The 23213-nt window shown below is 38.4% G+C and overlaps 1 protein-coding gene across 1 annotated transcript in view; it reads right to left on the reverse strand.

Annotated features, from left to right (window-relative positions):
* Positions 1–23213, reverse strand: part of GALNTL6 (polypeptide N-acetylgalactosaminyltransferase like 6) — a 431613-nt gene that overhangs the window by 15263 nt on the left and 393137 nt on the right. Inside the window, exons 8-9 of the mRNA XM_066317598.1 lie at positions 17197–17304; positions 5073–5294 (exon numbers count right to left, since the gene is read on the reverse strand). Of these exons, the coding sequence (XP_066173695.1) occupies positions 5073–5294; positions 17197–17304 (330 nt within the window). The remainder of the gene's footprint in view (positions 1–5072; positions 5295–17196; positions 17305–23213) is intronic.

Below are 23213 nucleotides of genomic sequence, written 5' to 3' on the forward strand. Positions count from 1 at the left end.
GGGTATATTTATGTGATTCAGAATTGTAAAATGACAGTGAATACACTCCACATGCAATTAATGCTTATTGCATTAAAAGGCTTTCATCATTTTGTCTCGATGGCATTGCTCCATCCCAGTCTCTGTCATTTGGATTGTGCAGCAAATGTGTTCAGTCCGTTTCTGGAAAAGGCTTGAGCTGAAGCTACATTTAGTTGCTTCACTGTTGGAATCTGTCTCATGTTCTTTATTTCCTCCCCTCTTCCCTCTGCTCCTGAAAGGTTTGCTTGAGTTAGTTTTTCCTCTGGTTGTTTTGCAGCTTACATGTTAGCTCATCCTTTTTTTGTTTATCCTTTCAGCTGCAGAGGGGTCATGGCTTGTTTTTTGTTTTCTTTTAATAAGGCATTTCAGTCAAGTCTGTGCTTTTGTTCTGCGGTGCTTCTGTGTGGCCTTGGCAGTTGCTAGAAACTGAACTCAGCCATCACTCCAGAGCCAGAGCCATGGGGAACATTCTGCCAAGCATCAGCACCACACAGCCTGCACATCCCCTAAGATGCTTCCACAGACAAAGGAAAAAGCAGAAGCACAGGGCTTTTTTCTTTTTCTCATTTATACACCAATATGCTTTTGAACTGCCTTGGCTCCAGTCACACAGCACAATGGATTTAGGATTTTTGAGGTTGTGAGTTACAACTAGAAAACAAATAGCTAGTGATCTTAACATGTTTCCAAAATTTCTATTTGTGCAATTGTAAGATTAGGGATGGACAAAAGACAGATTTTTATCAGCCATGAAGGTAGGGCATTGAGTTGCTACATACAAAACTTTTTTGTTCAGCCTTACATGCCATCATTTGTACACGCAGATGAGCGAACAGGGAAATCATGCTTCCAAGGACTTCGATGTGTGGACTGACAAGGATGGCTAGTGGTGATATTAAAGATGGTTTCAGAATTAAACCGTCTTTAATATTCTGACAAAAGCACAGGATGCTCTCTAAGTCATTATACATACTTAGCTCTTGAAATGCCATCCTAACTCACTGTGTGCATTGTAGTCCTTATAGAGAGCAGATGAGGTGTGGAAGCATAGAGAATACAGCTTCCTAAGCCCAGCAGTTATACTGACCAATATTCTTTGATAATTCTAAAACTCAACAACTTTTCCCAGGCAAATGAGTTGGTGTAAGACTTGCTATTGAGGTAGGAGCTGATATCCTGGCTCCTGCAGCCTTGCTCTGCCTGCACTGGAGCCAGGCTGTCACCCAGGTACACTGCAGCCTTCAGGGAGGGGTGAGCTGCAGAGGGAGAGCCAAACTCCCAGGGATTCTGGGAGCTGCCCTGCATGCTCATCATGACACGGAACTGTGCCAAACAAAGAAAAGAGGCAAAGTGTAGTGATCTAAAGACAACTATATGTTCAATACAGTCATCTGTGAACAGTGACTATGGAGATGGTGTTAGGACAATCCTTAGGGATACAGTAACAACAGAAGCACCTTGTGCTATCAGCTTATACAGTACTCTCCCTAAATCTGATTTAATGCCTTAAATATTTAAATGCCTTTAACTCTTAGAATACTTCAGCAAATATTCATTTATGTTACTTTTTTTGTTTGAGTAGCACTTAGAGCCAGTTTTAGTGCACTGCTTACATTCTCAGATAACCCTAAGGGCCATCAATGTCTATGGATCAAATAAGGAAAAGTGAGCCACTTCTCCTGTCAACTGATACACAGTCATTTTAGAAGTATTTATCCTTTGTGTGAGCCATTAAAAAGAAAAAGTCAAAGGTAAAGAAGTCAAGCACTGCCAAAAACCTCACTGAAGAAACACGAGACTCTTATTCAGTGTGACATTGATCCTGATAAAAGGATTTGAACAGTCCAGCTGAGCAGCACTCAGTCTGTGCAGGGTGGGGTTGTATCACTTTTGTACAACAGTTGTGTGACACTTGCTAGGCTCAGATTGACTCATTAAGGGTATGAGGATGACACATTCTAAAAAATGGAAAATAACTGAAATAGGAGTTAATGTGTTCTTAGGCTTTCATCTTTTTTCAAATGTGCCACTTGACTTTTTGTGCGACATTTTCATGTCAGTGCTGTAAAACAGTTCTGCAAAATCCATGAGTTCGGGGCTGAGATAGGAGTACGCTCAGGTTCTACAGCTCAGCACTGCTGCAGTGACTGAGACACTTCCTCATTAAATTACTGAAGTTCATGTAACAGCAAGTGAAACCGAGATTAAAATAATACCTTTTTGACTGAGTATAACAATTTTTTTTGCACCACCTTGACTATAGAACTCATGAAACCTAAAATAAATGACAATGTCTGATATTATATGATTGATTTACTGTAAAATGTGTTTTCAAAGATACTGGAAGCTGTGCTATCTGCACAATATATTCATGCTGGATCACAGCTTGTAGATTCATGAGTACTTCCTAAGAAAATACCTCGTGTCCAATTCACACCTATTGTTTTAGGCAGTAGGACTTCAAATACATATTACAAATAAACTATTCTGTCATAGAAAGAGCATGGGATGGGTATTACTGTTTTCCACTGGTACCAGACTTACCAGTATAATCAAAAGAGTAAGACAAAACCCAATTGAAAACTTCTCTTTTCCACACTGGAAAAGAGTACAGTTACCTCACTCAAACACAGAACAGTCTCACTAACCTTTATCTGTCTGGATTCACTGTTACATTGCCCTGCTGCACATATTTCAGATGTTACAAGGCAGAACAGATTATCAAGGGTATGTACACCCTGCCAGCTACAAGGACAAAAGGCACAAATACACATAAGAGATAAGGCCATGACAAGTGTAGTAAAAAAGATTGCTTTTTGTTTTCCAAATGTCCTTCTTTTCTAGCATAAACAGACTTTTTCAAGAAATGTAAGAGTCAGATTTTAAATAAATGTGTATGCAAAAAAAAGAGGAGCTGAGCAGAGGCTGTTTATGAGACGCCTGCTTTCACACCACATGCTTTTACTAGCTAGATATCAAAATACTAGAGCCAAACTTTCTGCGTACTTCATTGTTTACTCTTTCTCAGACTGGTATATGCAAGCAGATGTAAAGTATTTTCAAATGGAAGCAGAGAGGGTACTAAATGACATTCAGTCTTGGCACAGACTTGGTGTGTATAATCAGCAAGGTTTCTAGAGCTGCGTGATTCTTACAAAGCAGTAACACTACAGTCTGCTTCCCTCTTTAAGCTTCTCACTGCCATTGACCTTCAAGGTTTTTCAAGGTCCAACAAATTAATTAAAACTGCACGGAATGTGACAGTCTCAGGCAAAACAAGTCAAGTAGGGCTGAAAGTTCTTTTCCTGTTATTTTAGATAATGTTTTAAATAAAGAAAATCTTTGGTCTTCATATCCTTCCTAGGAACTTAGTAAATGCTTTTAAGGCACAGATTTCACACCATGGATATGATTTTGATTTACTGTTAAAAATACTTGGGTTTATGCAGAGATTATATTAATATTGCTGTGAAAAGAATGAATACCTGAAACACAAGCACCTCCTCTTCAACCCTCTTGATTAAGGATTGTCCAGCTGGCCAGAGAAATTACACATCTCCTCATCCCCGTCCTCCAAGGACACCCATGCACACATGTGAAAGATGGCGAAGGAAGATCACAGTGGAAGTCACAGCAATCTGATCCAGCCTGACTTCTGATAAATTCCTCACCTCTCAGTGCCCATTAATCTCATAAAGCGAGGGCAGCAGGACCAAAAAGAAGCAGCTTTAACAAAGGAATTCATTACTGCCAAGAACTAGCAAACAGAAAGACACATATAAATTGGGAGATTTCTTTGAACATCTGTAACTGATAGCTTATAAAGAAGAATTAAGGATTGCTAATACCAGAGAAAGTTATTTTAAAAATCTCACTATGAGGTGATTTGCCTTTCTAAAATGAAATTCTGGAGAATAGTCGAGGTACCTATGTTTAGAAATTTATGGTCCAGTCTTGACCACTGGGGATATGCAGACTTGTGTCTGACCTTACCAAATGTTTTGATCAAAGTTTCAACTTCATCCTCTGGTTTCAAATATGAAAGTTAATCTTCTGACAGCCTCAAAAACATCTCCCCAAAAAATCAGAGAAGACAAGAACTCACAGTACAGATATTCCTATGGGTTTTTAAAAAGTAGCATGACACAATGGAAGAGTAAACCCTTCTTTATATATCTTAATGAAGTGAGAGGAAAAAGCCCTCTGCACGCGACTTATCCATGGAGTGAGGCTGCTGTAGTTCTTGGGGGCAAAGGCCACAGCAATTTTTCAGTGTGACTAAGGAAGCAATTTCGTCTCTTGGCACTCCTTGTATTCTCATTTCTTCTACACAAAACAAACTGTCAAAGCAAGACTTGCTACATCTCTGCTCTTCAGAGAGGTCTGAATGCAGAACATCTTAGATCACAGCTGGAGATTTGCATCTGGCTGTTTCCTCAGCCCCTGCTCTGGAGTGATGCTCAGATATTGGCTTTTTTTTTTTGTGGTCTCTCCCTCCCCTCATCCATCGATAGAGAAACTGTATTTTACTGCTACTGGTACTCAGTGATGACAGCACCTACAGAATGTAGAGAACAGCTAAGCAAAATCAGTTGTTTTAAAAGGAAAGTATCCAGGCCTTGCTTGTCATATTTCACATGTGAGCAAACCTAACTCCATCTGCACACAAATGTCCTTGTAAGGACAGGAGGAGGTATACCAGTGGATATGCAAAAGACCCCAAGCAGTGACTTCATCTTTACTAAGGTGATTCTCTGAATCTAAAATCTTCTGTGACATGCAGTAATGAGTGCTACATACTTTTTTACTCATTCTTGTCCTCACTGTTCATATATCATATGCCCTGTACACACAAAGCTGTAATGAATTACAAAAACAACAGTGATAGTTCTAAGATATGATTCTCATTTTAATGGATAGTTCAGGGATTGTTTCAACCACTGTGAACTTCCTTAATGACACTACTTACCATCAGATTTACTCTGATTTAATAATTTTAATTTCCCACAGTCTAAAACATTAGATTCATTTAAATTTGATCTATTCCTCACCTCCCCCCAGGCAGCAGGTGGAGGCTCCACAGGAGGGTAATATTTGGGGACATCCCAAGCCACTGCAGCCATGAACCACTTGAAATCTTTACACTTGAGGTGCCTGCGCAGCTCCTTCTGGGCAGAGATGTCACCAGTGGAGAGATGTCTGTACTCAGGCCGTCGCTGGTAAATGTACTCTGCAAACTCGTCCATCCACGTCTCGGCCACTCGCTTCAGGTTCTGCGTGGCACAAGAAAGAGTAAACATTGATTTCTTCATGGTTTGAGTGAATGATAGTCATAACAAGGAAAATTTTAAACAAAGCAAAACAAGAAACCAGCATTCCACACAATTTTTAAGCTTAGCTGGTTTCAATTCTCAGTCTTAAAACCTGGAAAAGTTCCAATAACCGTATGTTATCTTCATTACAGTGTTGAGCAAAATACTACAGAGTATTAAGTACCCTGCTTTCCTGCTGGCTCTGTGAGAGAAAGTCTTCTGTCTGTTGAGCATCTTACTTTCTTTTACATTCTCCATGCATATTCTTCATATAGGTTTTGATTAATGATGGATGTTGAACAGAAATTTCCTTTCAGCTGCTTACACTGGTCTCAGTTTTTTCCTCTGATATTTCAGACCTGCTAATGTGGAAGAATGGTTAAAATCCTTCCTTCTGATGTATTTCACTTTGCATTTGAAAGGCATCTGAATTTCAATCTGTCATGATACTGCTTAGTCACCAAGCAATTCCTACCTAAATTTTAGGGTCAGGTCTTACAAGTGAATGTTTGAAGGCAAGCAGCCCTGAAGGGAAGTTGATCTGAAGAAAAAGACCTCCTGGGACAGGAGTCACAACAACCTGCCGCTTTCTGCACTCATTCATCCTATCAATATATCTAAGATTATTTAGGTTCCATGAAACCCAGTTCTGGGTGTGTTCCACAAAGTTCATTTTTGTTGGTTTTTATAGGAAACAGAATTACGCATTTTGCTGCATTAGAATTTATTCAAATTATAATTAATTAAATTAGCTGCCTCAAATTATACAATAAAACAAATACCATTGCAAAGAAAAATTTTGGTTACACTGAAGATATATATTTTATTGTTATTTACCACCAAGAAGGGGGCATGTTTTTCTATTTTTTTTTCTTGTTTTTAAAATTCCTCCTACAACTCAATCCACACAAATTTACATGCAGATGTTGTAGTGGAGTATGGGCTTGGTCTACTCTGTACTGCCGCAGCTGCCCAATAACCTTTTATACCACCAACAAAGCAACATCTCTCTGAATAACATTGAGACACTAGGGTGTTCTTATTGCTTTGTTTGTAAAAACAAGATAATCAAGTTTTATAATATTCTTTTTATAGAACACTAACTGCAAAATGCTGAGATTTACTCTGTAATAAGCTGGAGGACAACATACATCTGATTATCATCAACATAAGGTGATGTTTCTTTTCAGAACATTCTCTGCATCTAAGTAAGCCGGATTCGTACTCTGCCCTGCCTTCAAGATTCACTGGAAAATTCTTTTCCTGAATTTTATTAATCCACGTAAACTAAATGTCCCTGAACTAATAAGGCTTATCTGAATACAAAGACAGAAAGACACAGAACAAAGGAAGTACTTTTAGCTGACACTGCAAGATAAGTTTCTATGTGCTTTCTCTCTGTGAAGCAAATATGTTAAACCTGCAGGGATAAAGCAAGTAACATTAAAGCAGTGTAAGAATTCACAACATTCATATCATTATTCAAAACTAGCTTGTGCCCCACATAAGTTTGACTTGTGTTGTAGTTTCATGAAGACCTAAATAACTTTGCCAGAAATTAGAATTCAAGAATAGGAACTGTGTAGGACAAAGAAAACCAGAAAGAAATCAAGAACATCATCTAAATGACAATCTCACCTTTCTGGTAGAAAATCTGTAACATAGAAATTTTCTGACAAGTAAAAACACTATATGACGAGAATTTGTATATGAGGGGAAAAAAAGATTAGGAACATTAAACAAAAAGCAAAAATAATGAAAACACGTGTGATTTCTAGCATATCTTTCACTGCAGTGCTACGCACCTCATTTGCTACAATGCAAATGCAGTTCATTACTGTTCTATAATACAGTTTTTTGCAATCACTTTGTCTGATAGGCTATTTTCAAATTTAAAAACCATACTATAAAAAGAGCCATACTGTACAAGTAGAGTAAAAAAAATCTCTTGGGGAAAAAAAAAAAATCAAGTTAAGTCTTGCACCACCCCACCAATATTAAGAACAGTCTCTGATGGACTTTTTTCTTTAGTTACTTGGCTGCACTAAAAGGACTGCATTCTGCTTCAGATGATTGTTACTGATAAAACGTGAATCCAACAAAAATCTTGATATTATACCTGGTCACTAACTCAAAATTCCAATTCACCAGTCAAAACATTTTTGTTTTCCAGTAACACCTTTATAACTGTTTGGGTTTCATATGTGTTTGCGTGTAAACCTACCAAACACTGTATTCAAAAAAGAGTCAATTCTTCCCACCATTACCCCCATTATCACTTTGGACAAATGTATTTAAAACTTTGCTTCCATGTTCTTCCAAGACCATTCTTTCCATCATACACTAAAAACTATCTGTAATGAACTTTTGTATTATTCTTACTACGTTTACACATTTATGTCACAAACCAAACCTTTATGAGGCAGCCCTCTGAATTTCAATAGGTGTGTTTTTCAAAATACAAACTCTTGATTTGCTAGCTCTAATGCTCCAGACTACTTATGAACATGCCCAAAAGTAACACGGTGTTCTAGAGTAGTGAGAAAGCTCTTTCTAAGGCAAGCACTTGGCATCTAAACAATTTAGTTTTTAAGAGGTTTGTTGACCTCAGTTAGCCTGGGTTAGCATTTCTTATCTTTATTACCACTATACAAGCTCAGAAACCACCATACTTCCTTTTAATATAAATGTATCCAGACAAGTAGTTAAACTGAATTCTTCAACACAGTCAGGAAGAGCTGCTGTACTGAAAGCAGGTTTGGTACAATCTTGCACAGAAAAGGCAAACATCGTTTACATTCTTACTTAGAATGCACTAATCCAGGCATGCTCCTGGAGCAAAACTACAGGCTGTCCAAGATGAAATGGGTGAACTTGTAAACTGAAAATTCCCATTCTGCGGCTGTCTAGCAGCATGGTAAATTGCAGAGGAACTCTAAGAATCATAAATCTTCTCTGCAAATTATGGCAGGAAGCTGCTGGGCTTTTACTCATCCCATCTGAGGAGCACAACAAAAATAAGAGCCCTCATCTCTGAGCACTTTAGACCTACCAAATGACTTACTGCAAGGTAAGGATGTGATTTTAAGTCCTTTACAAGTCTTCCAGAGCTGCCATTCCCATAATCTGCATGGATGTCTGACATAGTGGATGGAGGAAGGAGAATGGTCACTTCCTCCTTGCCTGACCCTTAGGTGGGGCTAGATACAATCTGAGCATGTCATATAAGCCCCACAAGTGAGAATGATTTTGAATAGCTACCCAATCTTGACAGAGTCTAGCTGTAAACCAGGCTTTAAGCACTTTGATATGATTTTACTCTGTGTGTGTATACTGCCACAGAACTTGCATGTCAAAGAACTTAAACAGCCTACCAGATTAGGCTGCATTTTGTGAATGTCTTGCAGCATCATTTAAGCATTCATTTCATTTTCATCATCATGAGAGATTAAAGTTTCACAGTGAAACTAATTTTAAAATAATTTAGAGTCAACAGGAATTAGATTTGAATCTTCTTGATTTCTATCTCCTGTTACTATTTATGTAATCTTCTACAGAAAGCTCCTTTTAATGCCAGTTTCTCAAATGGCATCAAATATCACTATAGGAAGTTTTGGCATATCTTTGTGGTAGATCACTCTTGCTTGGATTCAATCTGAAAATCTCATGTGAATGCACGTGGAAAGGAAAAAATGAAAAACAGAATCATAGAATCATTTAGATTCGAACTGACCTCAAAGATCATTGAGTCCAATTGTCAACCCAGCACTGCCAAGTCCACCACTAAACCATGTCCCTGAGAGTCACATCTACATGTCTTTTAAATACCTCCAGGGATGCTGACTCAACCACTTCCCCAGGCAGCCTGTTCCAATGCTTGACATGTTTCTACAGCTGAAAATGGCAGAGCTTAGCTTGGTTGACAAATTCATTGCAAGGCTACAGATGTCCAGATTGGTTACTCTTAATAGAAAAAAAAAAAAAAAAAGAAAAAAAAAAGAAAAAAAAAGGAAAAAATTAAATAAAACAATTAAATGAAGTTCAATTAATAATTAATTAGTTATATGAATTGATACACAAAGTAAAGAAGCCATAGGGACTCTAAGTGGATATCTGAGCACCTTTTCAGGACCTGTCCAAGAAGACCAATGACAATTTGTTCTCTCTTTTGTCATTTTCAGTGAAAAATTTCTGTATGAGAATAAGTAAGGCCCAGTGGTATTTCAGTAGATGAATATTTCTATATGCTAGGTTGTAACAACAGTCACAAAGAAACTGTGAGATGAACACAACAGTGACAGCAACCATGCTGAGTCATCAGCTATCGTCAGTTGTTCATTTACGCATTCTTGATATAATTTTCATCACTGTTACAATTTTACCCTCTGATAAGTTCTTTATCACTGGTCTTACATTTAGACAAGTTTTATTTAAGTTTATATGAACTCACACATTTAAGACTGTGATTTTGCTTTGTATTTTTACTCAACAATAGCCTACAAGACAGTAAGTTACAATGTCACTGATAGAGGGATGTCATGGTTTAACCTCAGCTGACAAGAAAGCACCACACAGGCACTTAGTCCCCCTTAAAGGGGTGGGAGAGTGAATCTCAAGAGTGAAAGTGAGAGAACTCAAGAGTTGAGATAAAGACAATTTACCAGGGAAAGGAAAAACTGTGCATACAAGCAAAGCCATTCTCCACTTCCTTTGGGCAGTCAGGCATTCAGCCATCTCCAGGAAAGCTGAGCTCCATCACACCTAATGGTGACTTGGGAGGAAAAATACCAAAACTCTAAACACCTTCCCTTCTTCCTCAGCTTTATATACTAAGCATGATTCCATATGGTCTGGAATATCCCTGTGGTCAGTTGGGATCAGCTGTCCTGGCTGTATCTCTTCCCTGCATGCTGGGGGGGTGGTGTGAGGTGCAGAAAAGGCTTTGACCCAGTGCAAGCCCTGCTCAGAAATAAGGAAAACATCTCTACATTGATAACAGTTTCCAGCACTAATCCAAAACACAGCCCCATACTAACTACTCTCAAGAAAATTAACTCTATCCCAGCCAAAGCCAGCAGAGCAGATTTCAATAAATGAGTTTAAATCAACTTGACTGGTGAACAAGAGAGACAAATGAGGACTTCTGCACTTGAAAACAGAAAATTTTTCATGGGCCATTTTGTTCAGTGAGTAGGACAGATACATCTCTGTAACCAAATGAGTGTCCCTTTTCTAAGTGTGTAAAATCACCTGTCATTTTCAAGAGAGGTTCTATTACTCAGTGAGAAGAAAACACACACTGGCCATGAGAATGGAACAGCAGGGTAAGACAGGGATATGTCAAAGGACAGGTCCATAAATATTAGCTTCAAGCAAAGTTTAACTGGATTAGTCTCTCATATGAGAGGGGTAGTTCCTCATTTTGTCACTGTGGCTGGTGTGCTGGCTTGAGATGACAGCACTCGTTAGAGAGCTCCTGAGCTATACTGCGAGCCAGCACACCTCCATCCTCTCGGTGCATCTTTTCCAGTTAACATTTTAGATGCAGCAGTTGGACTAATTGAACAATATAATTCCTGTTCTTAGTTTCTCCAGATGTTCTAAAGATTTTTATCTGGTGTCACTAAATGAGCACAATGGTTCTATTGTTTGTTTCATTTCACCTGCATAACCGGTCTTTTCTTCTTTTGTGTCTATCTCAGTGCACGAAACTGACCCTGATCTCAATCAACAGACTTTACTTCTGTCAATATTAAACTACAATCGGAACATTTGAAACATGTAATGAGATCCTATTGTCCTGCATTTAGTCTGAACATTTTCCAGGAAGCTGGATGTCACCAGATGATATTTGTCACACGAGCCAGGAGAACAAAATCACTTTCAATTACACCAATCAAATACAAATCACCACAGCACGTCTGAGGCACGACTGTATTTTGGTTGCGAAATGTCAGAGAGAATATTACTGTTTACTTGACAGGAATAACACAACAATCTCGGTAACAACTGATATTAATCAATCTCTTTTTCTTTCTAGCAAAATTCTAGTGGGATTATTCTCACCTCACCTACATCATCTTACTAATTTAAATTTTTCTATTTTTGTTTCGTGAAGCATAATATTGTTGCTACTTCAAAATGGGTGCTCTGTTTACTTCTAAAAGCAGTTGTATTTAATTTGGCTGGAAATAATATAATATACAGTTTGTTTTACACAAAATGTATTTAAAAAGTGCATAGGGATTGATCCAGTCAAGACAATACTATGTTCCTCTGGAATATGGGTAGCATAATGCTATAATGAATCATCACAGAGAAGAGAACAAAGTATGACTGGAGGAGCTTATCCAACAAGTATGGATTAATATGCCAGAAGCAGCAGGGTACAAAACTCCAGAACACCCACAAGGAGAAAAACGATACCCTCAGTTTTGTGCAAAGGTCTTCCCATCAGTGTCAGAAGACAAAGGTTACCATTTCTGTCTATTTCTGCAGCAGAAAAACAATCAAATATTTCCTGGACACTAATCACAGTCTTGTGATGTTCAGGTTTCAAATCTTCAACCTGCCCACATCAGTTAAGCCTCAATGAGGGGATTTCATACCTTTCCCCTTCTCCCCTAACTCCCTTTTAATTTACACAGTGGTACTGTTTGTCAATATTCCCCATTCTTGGGTATCTTATTTTGGTTCTTTTCACATAACTGTGTTTAAAACTTAGCTGATTTTCGTATCAGAAATATTTATGTAAAAAAACCCAAAAATCAGCAAAACTCAACCAAATAAAGAGATGTCTGCAGGCATAAAAGAAATGTGTCTGCATGGAAGACAGTATTCTAACTAGGTGACAAAGCTGGTGTGGTATATAAATAAATCTATGAGTTAACACAGCTGGCAGAGAGGCAAGAGCCTATTTATTTTCAGCCAGTAGTCTGCAAATACATAGAACTGAAATTCCTGAGACATGATCTGAAAACAAACAGGATTTCAGTCTCTCTATAAAAGCTTGCATCTCCATCAGGTACACAGAAATATTAATTTTAAAATCCATGCAATGGAAAATCTACATCTCTGGCTCACATGAGGCCAACCCGCAGAATTTGGAGGCAGAGATGTTAGCAGTCCTAGTGAGGATGCTACCTGCCCCCAGCTCTGTGGCTGTAAGGGAGCTGTGGAACACAGAATGACACTACAAGAACATCTCCACAAATTTGCTGGCTACTGCCATGCTTGTGTTACACACCCATACAGACCATAGCCCATCCCTGCACCTTTGTGTCATCAGTGAACTTGCTGAGGAGGCATCTGCCCCTTCATTCAAGTAATTCTGAATTAGTAAGTTACATAATACTGGGCCCAGTGACAGTGATAGGTCTCCAACTAGATCCTGCACCACTGATTCCAACCCTCTGGGGCCTACCATTCCTCCTCATAGAGCCAGCCCTCTATCCACCCATCTAACCAACTCTCCTTGAGTTTGCCTATGAGGATATTGTGTGAGACAGTGTCAAAAGCCTTGTCAAAATAAAGGATGATAATTTAAATATTTTTGTTAGAAAGTACTCTGAGATCTTAGCTTAATTAATTTTAATGATGAATTTATAAATTGCTTAATGAAAATATTACAATGGAAACTTAGCAGCTGTATTGTAGTTCTCATATATTTTAGCAGTGCTGTTCTAAGAAGGTGAATCTTGCTTGATTCTTAAATAATGTACCTGTTCTAAGCTGATGTAGCACCTGCTTACTGTGGTTGCTGAATCATAACTGACTTTTTGCTGCAGTCTTTTGTGCTACAAAGATGATTGCAAAAGTTCCAGCAGTGCTCCCTGAACAGCATGCCACATCTATCCATTCACGCTCCAGTCAAGAGAAAATGTAGTCATCACCTAACTGATTGTCCTGATTCTTTAATCTGCCTGGAAAAACAGTATGAAATGTTCATGGACAACTTTAAGAAACTCCCAAATACTGTTTGCAGATGGAAAAAAAAATAGACCAAAACAGAAATTATATTAGAGGCAGCTCTGGCAAAATTGCAAATGGGGCCAGAGCAGCAGATGATATAGATACAATAATTTTCTTTGAAGATCCCTTTTGAAGCCACACAAAAAGGCTGAGACAATGCTTCAGGTGGGAATCAGCCCATCTTTACCAGTTGAATTCCTGAACCTAAACTCATGCAAGTTCCAATTCAGCGACACCACGTCATGAGAGAAATGTCATTGTGCTTGTGTCTGATGTGCCAGATGATCACTGTGCTGTGGGATGCCATGTCCTGGCAGGCAGGGAGGAATTCAACTTAAGGTTAGGATTCACCACCCTGCTGGGTTAGCATCCAATTTGAATTTCAGTGGGATTGCTCTTCCCTTTAAAAAGGTCTAATGTGCTAATATTCTGTGGTTAATCCTAAAAAGCTGTGTAAAATACCTGCAAGAAAAATAATTTCTGTAGATATATTTTGAAACTTAGTTTATCTCTGCACATCCTATGGAACAGGGAGATTTTATTGATATATTTCTTACAGCTTTTATAGAACCACAAATAGAGAACTAAAGAAAATACATAATAAATTGAGATACACCTAGAAGAAAATGCTAAGAATATTCTTAAGTATCATTTCATAGGTAACTGGCTAAGAGTAAAATGGCTTATATAGAATTGTTAAAAGAGAAGCAACAATCAGAAATAAAATTAGCAACTAAAATAATCCAGTAAAACAATTCAGCAGTTTTAAGGATTTTGGAGTTTGCTTTCAAAACATGCCTTACCTAAAACAAACAGGCAAAATTAGTTATTATTTACTGCAGTTTTGTGCAGAGATTGACAGGTTTGGAAGGAATGAATAATTATGTGGTGCTTCCAGGTTATAAAGTGGAATCAGTGTTGACATCTGCATGCCTATTAATATTTCTTTATTTGCAATTGCCTGCACATTTAACACTGACTGTTTTCAGCAAGCAGCAATATCTTAAGACATCTTCAGACAAAAAATATTCAGTCCTTTTATCTACATTTGATTGTCAGAATCTGTTTATAAATCTACTATGCATGTTTATGGCTTCCTTAAATTTTGCTCTGCACCACCAAACAATATTACTAACCGTTTTATATGTGTATGCTTTTCCATTTATATGGGATGTGGCAGCAAACAATATGCATGCATTTTCCAGATCTTGAGTGACAGATAAGATAGAAAATTGATGCCACGATCCCTATTATTGTGTGTGCTACAATAATGATTATTTAGTGGTAGGAAAGTGCAACAAAGTTTTTGACAGGTCTCTGATTTCTGAAGGCATACATGACCCTCATGCTGGGTTACAGCTCTCTAAACAGATACTGAGATTGGTCAAGTGTTACATAGTTGGCTGAGACTGTGTGTTGAAACTCACTGCTAAAAGATAGAGATGTGAAATCCCCAGGGGAGGTAAAATGCTCACATTAAAGATTATGTTTTAAGAGTAAGCATAAGTTGAAACAGCTTGAAAGGAAACCCATGGCATGATGTGGGCTATACCTGAATTTGTCTGGAAGTTATGTTCTCTTCCTAATTCCAGTTGCCATTTCCCTTGTGCTGGTGCTGGGGAATAGGATGGGAAAAATTGTCAACCTTTCATGCAGCATCTGAACAAGGGGAAATTCCCTCCTGCTTAACAAAGGCCTCTTGCAATCACTCATCGAATCAGGGTTGGGCTTTCTAGGGCTCATTCCTTTGTGAACTGCCTCTACGGCATGCTCCTTTAAACAGCAGAAGGTGTAAAAAGATTTAGTAAAAACCTTTCTGGAAACTACTTAGTAGTGAAAAGCACTGCTTTTGGCAGTGGGGTAATATTTCCAGATATTCTTGAGTGTGTTATTCATTATATATTTGAACTAGGAGGAAGTTTTAGACAAAAAACACATAAGGCATAGATTATAATCATTGGATAATATAACATTTGGAGGATAAAGCAAAAGACAGTTGAAATACCCAGGCCACTCCTGTAAATAGTTGCCTATAACACAATATTTTTTGGCTAACAGCTCCATTTGGGAGAAGATTAATCTAGCCTTGATTTTCTTTTTCTGGCTACGATGAGCAAAATACAGTAATTTTAGATTTAAAACTACACACAATATGATGGGTCAAGGACAAAATTCTCTTCCTTGGTTAGTTATTCAAATAGCCCAAAACATACAGATGCTCTTGTGCTCTTATCAGCCTTGATGCAATGCAAAGAACACTGTACTGAAAGAAGCTGTGAATCTGACAATTCCAAGTTTCTTTTAGTGATAACTGTATGTCAGAATTTACCTAAACATCATGTTTTGGACTGCCACAACACAGAAAAAACTATCCATTTTTTGAATGGAAGGGTACGACCCACCACTAGATCTTTTCCCACAAGTTATAGGGCAATCAGTCTGTGCATGGGCAGAGTTTTATAACTGGAATTGTTTTTCAGTAATAGTTCATGAGTGGTCTATTGAAATTAAGCTAAAATAAATAGTACAGGGAGGCTGCAGGCTGTGGCTACCTGATGGTTGTAGGCATTCACAGTGACACCATGAAAACCAGTTAAGTGCGGAACTGTGCAAGATGCCAGTAGTATAAATAGAATGACTGTATTTTGCTCCTATAGGTAGTGCATGAGACAGCATATTCTGTAATGAGATACTTTGTGCTGTAACAGAAGAAAACAGAGACTAAGGTTTGAATTTCGTATTTTCAGTTGTGCGTATTTTTTTTGCAGGAAATATCATAAATGAAGCGGTTTCATTCAGACAGTCTGAAAATCTGGATGGGGCAACTCTGATAGGACACAGAGCTATACTTGGGGAAGATATTAATCTCACAATTTAGTCAACATAGTTTTTGCCCCCACCACTAATCCCATTACTGAATTGTGTGTCACAGTGTCTACACTGATGCCCTGTTAAGGCAAATTTCTTTCTGTCTAGCCAGCTGTTAGGTAGGCAGCACAGGCAGCTGCCTTTTTCTGCTGCTGTTAGTACGGCAAGCCTGGTCCTTGCCGAAACCAAGGATGTCTCTCCCTTAAAGCAAAAGTTAATTCTTTTATTCATACCATATTCTCATTATTAAGAAAAAACTATGATTCATAAAATATTACCCTATGGCAATATGCAGACTTTAATATTAATGCCATTTTATTAAAAAAAAAAAAATCCTCTAAACTAGAAAAGATTAAACTCAAGCATGAATAAATACTAATATCTTCCTGGAAGCTACATCTGTGCCCTTCATCTCCCATCTTTTGACATCCTGTGAACATCTCCAGAAAGTTACAGGACATTTTCTCTTGAGCAAAAAGCCCCTCATGGATATGAATGTGTTCAGTTGCCTTTGAGAAATGTCTAGAGGTCTTGTAATTTCTCACTCTCACAGCTCCAAGCTGGCTGTATTCCACAACCAGATTTTACACAATAATCAGACAGTCGCTCAAATAATTGTTACTCAGTCCTTTTGCCTCAGAAAACATCCCTTCCATGAGAATCTGCCTGTTCTGCTGACTGATAAGAAAATGTGCATTTAAATTGGTCCTGCTTAGAAAAACTAGGACTGACAACACTGCGCAATTTGAGAACTGCAAGCTTTAGGTTATTCCTAGGTTCTTTTGAATCAGCATGAAACGTGCCTCTGTGCCGAGACGTCCAACCCTGTAATTTTAAGCTTCCATTTTATTCTTGGCAATCTTATCTCTGAAAGGCAGAATAACTGCAGTAATTGCACATCCCATTTCAGAAAAATAAAGAAACATTCATTTTCCATTTTGATAGTTTACTGGAAACTGGTTCACAAGGAATGAAGAGACTGATAATGAATGAAAAAGAGAAACAGCAAGACCCAAATACTCACCCGCGCCAGGCTGGTTCCAGAAGGGACTTTATATGGGACATACTTTCTGTAGATGTGTCCAACTCGAGAGCATGGAACATCATACATGCCACCTCCACACATCCACACCTGGAAAGCAAACAGAAAACAAATGAAAGAATGATTCCTGGAAACAAATGAGGCAAAGAAAGAAGTTGAACCAACGCATATGTGAAAATAACACATCATTCTGTGCTGACCTGTCCCACAGTCATGATGGCCTTCTTGGCATTCTGGTAACTGGGATATGGTAATGTGGCAGACTCTCCCACCCAGAATCTCACTGTGCAAAGGCAGAGTATGTTCAAAAGAATATTATGAAATAGAAATAGAAATGTTTGGGTTGGAAAGAACTTTAAGTTCAGCCACTTTCGTTGTGCCTGCCTGTTTGTGTTATAGTGGGTATATCTACCTGGTCCTGGAATTCAGCCCCTGACTGACTGTGCTATTCATACTGTGAATGGAGAAAATAGGAATTAGAGTGAAGGTTTGAATTATAAAGTGATTTAGGTAGCTGATACACAAATGGATCATTTGTGTATCAGCCCTTACAGTCCCTTAGCAGTTAGCCACAGCATCCAACTGAGACCCAATAATGAAATGTTTGAGGATCGAACCTCATCACAGAGCAAACCTAAATAATTTACTAATGTAATTATTATTAATGTAATTTACTAATGTAGATGTCTAAGGAAGGCTTGAAACCAGTGAAAGTGGCTTTTCCTTAAATTCCACGGACACCGATGTGCAGTCAGGTAGAGTTGAGAGCTACTGGGGAAGCTGCAGCTTTACTACCTCCCATTACAGAATTGACTAAGTCACAGGAGCCTCTGGATGTGACATCTACTCTCCTAGTGAGCACAGTTCTTCTCAGGGAGGAAGTTCTCTGGTGGATTTGGAATGGAGACCCAAATGAATGCTCTGCCTCCATGCCAAAATAGATTATTACCACCCAGAGCAATCTTGTTTGTGGTCATGCCATGAAGACATGAGGATCATTTTCTTAAAAAACTCCCATTTTGTAAAATCTGCCTCTTAAATAAACCTTGAAATCTTCACCTGTTTCATGTCATGGCAGCTAATTCACTGGAAAACATGCATAAACACAGTAAAATACCATAAAAGCAAGAGTGTTAAAATAATGGTATTCACTTTTCTAACAATATTTCCTTTGTATTTCACATCATTTGTACTTTTTTAAAGTGGGAATTTCCTCTCTGTGGCTGTCTTCCAACAACCTGGTGCACCAGTGAAAGCACAGACCTGTGTTTACTATTTGTTCTTGTTTTCTAAATGGAGGTGTCATTTCAAAGCCTGGACAAATTATTACCATGATTAGTCAAGGCTTCTTAGCCTTTGAAGAATGGACAGCATAGCAATGTGACCCAAAGGTCAGCCCCAGCACAAATTGAAAAGACAAGAAAGCAGAAATTATATATATATATATATATCTACACACACACACACACACACACACACACACATATATATATGTATGTATTGGCCAGTAGTACTTGAACTGAGCAATGAGAGCTGCGGCAGACATATATTGCATTTCTTCTAAACCAGTAGGATAATAGTTAAAATAAAATAAAAAAAAAGAAACCCCAGTCAGATATGCTGAGGCAGTAACAAGTGGGAGGAAATAACACTGTGTTAGGGTTATATTTGATAGATATAAAACCTGAAAATGCTGTGCTGCATCTGAGGTATGCTGTGCAGGGTAATTGAAATGAATCTTGGGCTGCCTTGAAGGACATTTAGCATCTGTTCCTGTTTATCTTTCAGCTTCAGAATGGTATTAAAAGCATTTTTTATATTTTTCTGAGAAGATCAATTCTGGCAACTTTGTCTTTAAAATGTGCATTTTTATGTCACATGCACTAAATACGAGAAATTGAAGAATGACTTCTGTGTTAAGTATTACAGACCTCCAGTATACCATGAAAGAAATTCAGGGGGTGTGGGACATTTGACAAAATTACATCAGAAGCAATGAAACTCTAAGGATCATTAATGTCTCCTTCTTACAAAAGCAATGAATCTGGTCTGCAGCTGAGGTATAAAAAACAAAGATGAAACCAAAATAATGCAATTCCAGCTTGGAAAGATCAAAAGAGTAGTTTATGTCTCACCTAGAGACTATCTCACAATTTTTTTATCTTTATATGGCTCCTTCTAACAGACTGTTGCAAAACATTTTATAGGGATGGTTGAAAGCAAAAAGCAGGCATTAACACAAGCTTTAAAAGAAATTAAGCTGTGGTTATGGGGTTTTGTTCCTGACAAGAGATTAGATGCCACAGATGTATTTTTTTGGCTCCTACAGCTTGTTTGGTTCTACAGCTCTTGAGGGATTTTGGGTGAATCACTCTCTTTTCACATAACTTCTTTGTCTTTTAAATTGAATTTTGCCTTCTCTTCTGGTTCCCCCACCTTATCTCTATGGTTTATGAGTGATCCAGCCTGGAAACTACCTGGAAAATGTAAATACTGTGCATGCGAGACTGAGATTCCAATCTATATGCTACACTGCAGTCATAATTACTGCAGTAAGAGACTAATGATTTTTGACCAGTGGAGGATGTGTCACTGGGGAAAAGGAACAAAAACATACAGCAAATTATGCAAAGGATTTAGAGGGTACTGAATGGACTTTGGATGAAGCTTCAAAACTAATTGAGAAATATACTGCTGCTGAGAGTCAGTAACAAAATACAACAGTGAAAGACTTTGAAATGAAGGGAAAATACAAACAGTAAACTCATGGAAGAAGAATATAAAGTATTTCATGCAAAGGTGACAACTTGGTGCTCTTCATATTGTGCAAGAGAGATGGACTACAAACAGGAGAAAGGCGTTACAACAGTGGGGCTGAAAAAGTTGTAGAAAATAAGAATATAAAAACTTTATGGGATTTTTCAGTCACTCTTCTTGAAATATAAGCCAAAATAACAGATTTGGCAGTTGTAAAAAAGGAGAAAGAACAATATTTTCCTGTGAACTTTTACATGCAGTGAGAATGTCCATCTAAATGAAAAAAAATTGAAAAATAGGATCACTGACTGCAAATCTACAGTCAATGGGTTCGCAAATTGCAAAACCATTTACTGGAGGTGCAGTGGGATTTCCTGTCAGGAAATACTATAACTGTACCATGTAAACCACTGATGACTGTGGGTATTTCAACAATACTCACCAGCACCTCTAAAATTCTGACAAAACTGGCAGTATTCCACATTTGTCAGTCCTTCATATAGATTACAACTGCGCTGACAAGTGGTAATGCTCCTCCACTCCCTATCTCCTGCCAAAATTGACAACTGTGGAGGGAATAATGATTATGATGATAATGATGATAAAGAAAGGTATTAATGAACTTGGAGGTTTTGGAAAACAGGGATGAAGAGAATTTGGAGGGATGTATTGGCATGGGTAAGGATAAAACAACTGTAGATACAGATGACTACCTTCAAGAGGCTAGGGAATCACCATTAGCATTTTTGTTAAGGTATGATTTACAATGCCTAAGGAATGTCTAGTGCAAAGGATTGCACTGGGTTTGCATGGCCAGGTTTTGGTAGCAGGGGGGCAATTGGGGTGGCTTCTGTGAGAAGCTGCCAGAAGCTTCCCTTAGGTTCAACAGCCCAAGGGCAGCTGGCTCCAGGACATGCCCCTGTCCAAGGCCATCAGCAATTCAGCAACAGCAGCAGCGCCTCTGGGATAACAGATTTAAGAAGAGGAAAAAGTTACTGTGCAACTTTAGCCAGAGAGAAAAGTGATAATATGTGAGAGCACTAGTTATGCAGACATCAAAGTCAGGGAAGAAGGAGGGGGAGGAGGTGCCCCAAGTGCTGGAGGACTTCCCTTGCAGCCTGTGGTGAAAACCATGGTGAGGAAGCTGTGTCCCTGCAGCCCCTGAATGGCTCATGGTGGAGGAGAGATCACAAAGCTCCACCTGCTGCCCCTGGAGGACTTTTTGCTGGAGCAGGTGAGGAGTATGAGGAGGAAGCAGCAGCAGAGACAACATACGAAGAACTGACCACATCCCCCTGTGGTTGAGAACAGGAACATTTCCTGTTCCGCTGAGAGTGAGGAAGAGAAAATAGGAAGTGAAGTTGAGCTTGAAAAGAAGGGAGCGGGTGGGTGTGGGGGGGAAGGTGTCTTACAATTTGTGTTTATTTTTCATTGCCCTACTCTGATTTGATTGGTAATAAAATATTTTTTCCCCAGTCAGGTCATCTTTGCCCATGATGGTAACTGGTGAGTGATCTCTCTCCCTCTCCTTATCTTGAACCACAAGCCTTTTGTTGTCTTTCCTTTCCCTTACCCACATGAGGAGGGAGTGTTAGAGCAGCTTCACTGGGCACCTGGCACACAGCCAAGATTAACTACAAGGGTCTTCAGGAAACACAAGACATTACTATCTTTTCGTATTCTGTGTTGTGGTGATTACTACATAAACTGTGCCTAACAGATTTAAATTTAGGATTCCCCAAATCGTAGCTTTCCTTGTTATTGTGAAGAGATACCATTAATCAGGTGAGCTCCAGTGCTTTGCCAGCTTTCACAAGTCTAGTACACACCAAAGAGTACTGTCAGGAAGATGTCATACACCTTTTTAATTAAAAAAAAAATGATCCTGATGTTGCCAAGAAATAAAATCTGGAACACTTTCTTATGTAAAACTTAATCTAAGAAACTATTTAATGAAGAGGTCATATTTTGAGACAGTTTGTGGCTGCGTCACCATTCAGAGTACTCCAAATAATTATTTGCCAAGCAAATCAATGTGAGATGTAGCATCAACACAGGGTACGTGTCTGACAACCCTTCCACAGGCCAAAGAGTAAATTGTCATCTCTAGATTCACTCAAATGAAGCCAAGAAAGCTGAACAAACCTGGTTGTCTGGCTTTTTCACTGACTTTCACTGACTTTGGAACAGTTTGGAAGTCCATCATCTTACCAAGTTTTGTGAACAGATTTGGTAAATTCAACTGTCTGGCTAATTAGTCCTCATTTGAATAAGTTTTAAGATGACTGAATCTATAGCTACAGTAAAACTTGCTGAAGCAGAAATCTTTTCCAAGCTGATAGTAGTGATTCTGACATAATAAACTCCAATCCTTTCTGTCTCTCTCCTCCACCTCTGTGATTTTTCTCCTATTTTTTGTTACTTCAAACCAAACTGCAAAACTCTTTTTAAAATTTGTGTGTCTTAAATTCTTCCAACACGAATTTACTCCTATCTGGCAGTCATTTCTAAAAATTATATTTTTCTGCTTTTAACACCAGTAGGAAAGGACAAGGACCCTAAGATCATTACATACGAATGAGATTGATCCAGAGATATGACTGAAATGAGACCCAGTGTGACACAGCTGCCTCCAAGAAAAAAAAATAAATCCTTTCACTTGAACAAAACACACTGGGACAATCTTGTGTCTCAATTTCCAGTTGTGTTACCATGGTTTCTATACAGAGTCTGGAGAGAACAACAAGTATGTTCCTTGTGAAGATGAATAAAAGGAATATTTGAAATAGGATAATAAAATCATGGGTAATCTGTCAGACACCATTGTGACAGCTACAAGTAACTACTTATACTTGCCTCTGAAACAATCTAAATGAACAGGAGGTAAATCAATATATTCTAAACATATGGTCTAGCTATTGAGTTTCCCCTGCCTTCCTGTTTTATTTTGCTGAGGCATAAAAATGATTTGGAGAAACATGAGAGTAAGCCACTTAATGCAAAACATTCTGCAGTTCTTGGAACTCCTGTAAAGACAGCCTGTAACACTGTACATTTCATTCAACAGAATGGCGTCAGCACTGTTTTAATTGTAGCTGAAACTCAGATTCAGCAAGATACCTGATATTAGTCATGGCTGACATGCTAAATTTATTTAAAGAGCTTTACACTGACAGAGTCTGGAAGTAGGCTGGAAAGATCCTGGAGCTGAATTTGAATTGCAATTTCAGTTCCAAGCTTTA

Source organism: Sylvia atricapilla, chromosome 4 (genome assembly GCF_009819655.1).
Source record: "Sylvia atricapilla isolate bSylAtr1 chromosome 4, bSylAtr1.pri, whole genome shotgun sequence".
Classification (NCBI taxonomy): Eukaryota; Metazoa; Chordata; class Aves; order Passeriformes; family Sylviidae; genus Sylvia; species Sylvia atricapilla.